Here is a 5,870-nt window from a genome sequence, read left to right as displayed (position 1 = left end):
TTAAAAGATTATTTACTCACACTAAAATTAAGTAGTGCAATCACTCCACATGTACAAAATCAAAATAAGAATCACATGCAAAATTTATCACGACGAGAAAAACATTAAGACTTTTAATACTTGTGAGATTTTTTACCTGGCTAGTCAAATATACATGCACTTTAAACGTAAGGGGGAGAGTAGAAGAACAACTGAAGAAAAATCTTAACAAAAATTGGAAAGTATGATGGAGTTCCAAACAGTGGTCTTACAGTGGTCTTACAAGTTTTAAATGCTTATAGGCCCTTTGGTCTAATTTCGAACTCAATTAAGAGATTCAATATCTTAGATCTTTTACAACGGATCGGATTCTTTGTTCACATAAAAAGATTCTTTACTCACACTAAAACTAAGTAGTGCAATTCACTCTAGGTGTAGAAAAGCAAAAGCAGTATGACATGCAAAATTAGTCACGAGACATGGTGAGGCATGTCTTCAAGTCCATCGATCTTAAAAACAGTATTAGATTAGAAGATTCTAAGTTACTCACACTAAAACTAAGTAGTCCAATCACTCTAGGTGTAGAAAATAAAGCAAAAGAAGTATCACATGCAAAATTCGTCACTAAAAAAGCATTAAGACTTTTAGGATGTGTGTGTGTGAGTGTGTGTGTGTGAGAGAGAGAGAGAGAGAGAGAGAGAGAGAGGATTCCCTCAAGAGAAGAGGTAAGCAGTGACGAGAGAGAGAGGAAGGAGGACGAGAGAGAGAGGAAGGAGGAGGACACCTTGCAAGAAACAAAAGAGAGTAGCTTAGCCTATAGGATGGGACCTTGCCTTTTGAGATGGAAAGTACATGATGGGTAGAGAATATTAGTGCCCTTTATTTTTTTTTGGCATATGCGAACCCTGGACAAGGTTTAAAAAACAAAATCTAGAAATGCAATTGGCGTGAGTGAGCAGAAGAATCCGCAGGTGGGTGAAATCATGTAAAGAGGATCGACTGAAATCCAGAGCAAGATGACTAAAGCATACACCTTTACTAATTATAAGGAGCCAGCCTTCACCTTTACTAATTATAAGGAGCTAGCACACCATTACTTAGGTATATAAATGTGTGTGCTGATGAACCAGTTTTCCCAAGCACCGCGTTGAGCAGAATCATCATCATCATCATCAGCTTGTAGCCTTGTAGTCGATAAGATCAGCAGAAAAATGGGCGCTGGCAACCTTCTGGCCTTGGTGGCCAGAGTACAGTCATTCCGCATGAAGAACACGGCCCCCCTTCAACTAGCAGCAAGCGCAGGTGCAGGTGCAGAGGAAGGTGACGTGCAGCTACTCATGGGCAGCTTCCATGCCGACCTGGCACAGCGGGTCGGGCAGCTGCAGCTGCAGGGAGGAAGCGCGCATCTCAATTGGCTGCTTGACGCCTGCGCCTGCACGCTCTCCACCCACTCCGCTCTTGCCTCTGCTCTCAAGAATGCGCTTGCGCCTCCACCCGCCAATCAGCGCGCCGATGAGATGCTGAGCTTGCTGGACGCTTGCACCTCTCTCAAGCAGGTGGCAGACGACGTGGACCGCCAGCTGGGCTCCCTTCAGGCAGCGCTAGTTCAGAGCTCCCGAGGAGTACAGACCTCCAGAGCAGGTCAGCTGGCAGCAGCACGGCGGCTGCGACCGTGCTTAGATGGCCTTCAATCGCTCAGCAGTGCCCAATACAGGCCCATCAAAGAGGCGCAGGCGGCCTTGCTGCTGGCGGCCAAGCGCGAGCTGCTGGCACCTGCAGCTAATTGTCGACGTGATCCCGCAGCACAGCCCCTCCATCACGCCTTGGATGGCACCTTGCTCATATCTCTGCTAGTGCTGGCCTCCGCCATCGCAACCTTCGCTCCCCCCCTCCGATCATCATCTGGCGCCATCCGCAGCGCCTGCAAGATCGTCGCCTCCAGCTGCAAGAGCGGCAGTAGCCTAGCGACGGTAACGATGTGGGGTGGGCCCCTGTGGCAGCTGCAGTGTGACCTGAAGCAGGAGGAGATGGGCGCTCTCTTTTTCGAGCTTCAAGGGCTGCACTCCGCCGCCGCCTCCATCCACGCCGCCGTCTCCGGACCAGCTCATGCAGATCAGGCTACTGTTGCGGATCTGAGGCAGAGAATCGACAGCGTGCACAAGCGCTCGCAAGAAGCCCGAGCGTGTGTCACCGTGCTCCGCTCGCAACTGGCCTCGCTCTTCCAGGCCCTGGTGGCGCTCCGCCTCTCTCTCCTCGCCCTGCCCTGAGAGACTGGCTGGACCCATGTCCTTTTTCAAAAGGTTCCGGCCTCCGCCTGTGAATGTTAAATACATTCAATTGTACAATATGGGAGAATGTGACTAATGCAATCCTCAAAAGTTTTGTTCCGTGTATCGTTCCAATTTCCACTCTCTCCCTCTGTCTCTATGTGAGTAAAGCAATCCTAGAGAAATTTGGGCTTCCCTTTCAATTCCAATTCTCTCTCTCTCTCTCTCTCTCTCTCTCTCTCTCACACACACACACACACACACACACACACACACACACACACACAATGTTTCTTTTTGAGCTCTCAAACAATGTTGCTACTTGAGTCGGTAGAGGCAGCATGAACTTGCAATTCTAAAGCATTGACCACCTTTATCATAAGCAGCCATGATAACGGTAGCACTAGCCGACTATAAGTAAAAATAATAAATAAAACAACAGGAGCAATAATGCATCATTAAGCTTAGCTCCCCATTTTCATTGGATCTACTGGGTGTGTGAAACAATCCAAACGAGAAAACATAAAAAAAAAACTTAATAAGTTGCAAGGATTATCTAGTATTTTTCTTGATATTTGGAATGAGTGTCCTTTTTTAACAAATAACTTAATAAGTGACAATGTTGCTACTTGAGTCAGGTAGAGGCAACATGAACTTGCAAGAGTAAAGCATCAAGCATAGTTATATGGTCGAGTGGATCTAATCTAACACCACAATTGTGCTCTCCTCCACACACGTGCAAGTTTTACATCACTCTTAGGATACATCACATGCTACACCACGTCTTGTAGCATACGAATCAACTGTGTTTGTGTGACTTCATCCATATTTACTCGTATATATACTTTATATCTATACACCTTGTTGATTCACCTTCATACAAACATGCACAAAGCATTCAAAACATCCAAACATGTTTTCTTATGACAATTCTAGACATAAATAACCACACAGCCCAAAAATTGCATGAACAAAAAAACTAGCTTCCACATTGTGACCATTTTAATCTTTTTGCAAAGCATGCACTTATAGCCAGATTGGTATTGTATGCTTGGGTTTGGACCTAAGATACAAATTCCCCCCCCCCCCCCCCCCCCCCTCTCTCTCTCTCTCTCTCTCTCTCTCACACACACACACACACACACACACACACACACAATGTTTCTTTTTGAGCTCTCAAACAATGTTGCTACTTGAGTCAGGTAGAGGCAGCATGAACTTGCAATTCTAAAGCATTGACCACCTTTATCATAAGCAGCCATGATAATGCTAGCACTAGCTGACTATAAGTAAAAATAATAAATAAAACAAGAGGAGCAATAATGCATCATTAAGCTTAGCTCCCCATTTTCATTGGATCTACTAAGTGTGTGAAACAATCCAAACGAGAAAACATAAAAAACCAAATTTAATAAGTTGCAAAGATTATCGAGTATTTTTCTTGATATTTGGAACAAGTGTCCTTTTCTAACAAATAACTTAATAAGTGACAATGTTGCTACTTGAGTTAGGTAGAGGCAGCATAAACTTGCAATTGTAAAGCATCAAGCATAGTTAAATGGCCGAGTGGGTCTAAACCAACACCACAATTGTGCAAGTTTTCCATCACCCCCAGCTCTTAGGATACATCACGTGCTACACCACATTTTATTTTTTTTGTGAGAGCTTCCTTAACCCCCAACGTGCCATGTCAAGAGGGCGCTTCGAATGCCTATCAATAAAGATGGAGCATCTTTACCTCTCCATAGGCCCCAACAAAGCACTCCAGTAAAAGGAGAAACAAAGATCTTGATTTTGCCTTTCTAGTGCATGGTTAATGAATCAAGATTTACAGGCCTCATTAGTTGCCCCTATCAATGAAAGCTTCAAGTTATCTAGCACAAGTCAATGATATATGTTTTATAAAGACTCTAGGTGTAAGAAGGAAATAGGACGGTTGCGATCCAAGACCCCCAGTCTTACAAGTGAGATATCCTTGTGCATCGACTCGTACCAAATAGCCATGTACCTTGCCTTTGTGATCATATGACAATGATTGCGGACGATGTAGAGCCCACATGTTAAAGGATGCTATGGGAGATGTAAAGTGGGAGCATGGCGTGGATAAGGAGATACATTTGATGCAGAACCTAGTTGGAATTTGGCAAGGTTGTGGCAAGCTTTCATGTGCCTTCCACCATCACATGTGCCTAGTGTTTAGCAAGAAGCATCCTAAGGTTGCATTGTCTAGACTTACAAAGGTAAGAGTACAAGGGTGGAATTGTGGCAACATATGAGGTGGCATATATGGCTAAAGACCCTGTGTTGAGACTTGGGCATGCACATACAAGGATATGTTGTAATTCATTCTCACAACATGAGCTGCATATATATGTAGGAGAAAGCCCATTGTTTCATGTTTCAAGATATAGAGATTTTTTCATGCAACCAATCTAGTTTTCTCGCTAGCTCAAATGTGTTTTTAATGTAAGTATAAGGTTACTATAGCGCCACATGTTTTTAATTGTGCATACAATTAAGTACAAAAAGGTTGAATTTTTTGTATTTTGCATACCTATCACCGGTGTTTGCATGACTTCATTGTTACCATATACATGTGGCAGTAATGTGTGCGAACACACTTAGGACTGTTGAGGCATTTTTTCCCTCACTAGGACATTTTTTCTCCCACGCATTGTATATACACCCATCATTCTAGGGCTATCTATCTTTCCATTGCACACTAAGTAATACACTCTCTGTTATGTGCCTTCATCTTCCTTCGCCTTCTCCAAGCTATGTGTGTTTTGTTGCAACCCTAATTCCAACAATTAGTATTAGAGCAGGTTGCGTCCTCTCTGTTGAGATGTAGAGAGAAAGAGAGAGAGATAAGACAAGAGACACACCATATACGCTCCCAAAGACTGATTCATATTGAAGACAAGATACAAATATATAGGTGAGACCAAGTTGAGTAGAGTGAGCCATATATAGCTCCAACACCCCCACTCAAACAAAGGTCTCTAGCTTTGGATGAAAAAACCCTTGGGGAGTTCAAGGGAAAAACCCAAGCCCCTATACAATGTGAAAATATGAACCAGCGCGGTGATGATGTGAAAGTGAATTGTGCATCTATGTAAAAATATTAAAGTGACTCAGATATCACAATGTGCAAATGTGGAGTGTGCATAGTGCATGATACCTAAAAGATTACAATGTCATATGTACAAAGCTATTACAATAGCAAAGTAGCTTTGGATGAAAAAACCCTTGGGGAGTTCAAGGGAAAAACCCAAGCCCCTATACAATGTGAAAATATGAACCAGCGCGTTGATGATGTGAAAGTGAATTGTGCATCTATGTAAAAATATTAAAGTGACTTAGATATCACAATGTGCAAATGTGGAGTGTGCATAGTGCATGATACCTAAAAGATTACAATGTCATATGTACAAAGCTATTACAATAGAAAAGAAGCTAATCTAGAAAGAGTGAGGCCGAAGCAACTCCAAGCTCCGAGCGCAAGAGGATGAAACGTGACTCATTGAGGCCTTTGGTCAAAATGTCTGCAATCATCTGGTCACTTGGACAGTGCTCAACCATAATGGTTCCTTTGCGTACTTCATACCTGACATAATGATAATG

At 43.2% G+C, this 5,870-nt stretch overlaps 1 protein-coding gene across 1 annotated transcript; it reads left to right on the top strand.

The window, feature by feature from the left end:
- The first annotated feature begins 956 nt into the window (after window positions 1-956).
- Window positions 957-2,366, top strand: LOC147441011 (uncharacterized). The gene has a single exon (XM_086482774.1). The coding sequence runs from the start codon at window positions 1,191-1,193 to the stop codon at window positions 2,244-2,246; it is 1,056 nt and encodes a 351-aa protein (XP_086338900.1). The 5' UTR covers window positions 957-1,190; the 3' UTR covers window positions 2,247-2,366.
- Window positions 2,367-5,870: the final 3,504 nt, after the last annotated feature.

This window comes from Adiantum capillus-veneris, chromosome 15 (genome assembly GCF_014529385.1).
Source record: "Adiantum capillus-veneris isolate H3 chromosome 15, ASM1452938v2, whole genome shotgun sequence".
In the NCBI taxonomy this organism is placed as follows: Eukaryota; Viridiplantae; Streptophyta; class Polypodiopsida; order Polypodiales; family Pteridaceae; genus Adiantum; species Adiantum capillus-veneris.
This window is presented reverse-complemented; position numbering and strand designations above follow the sequence as displayed.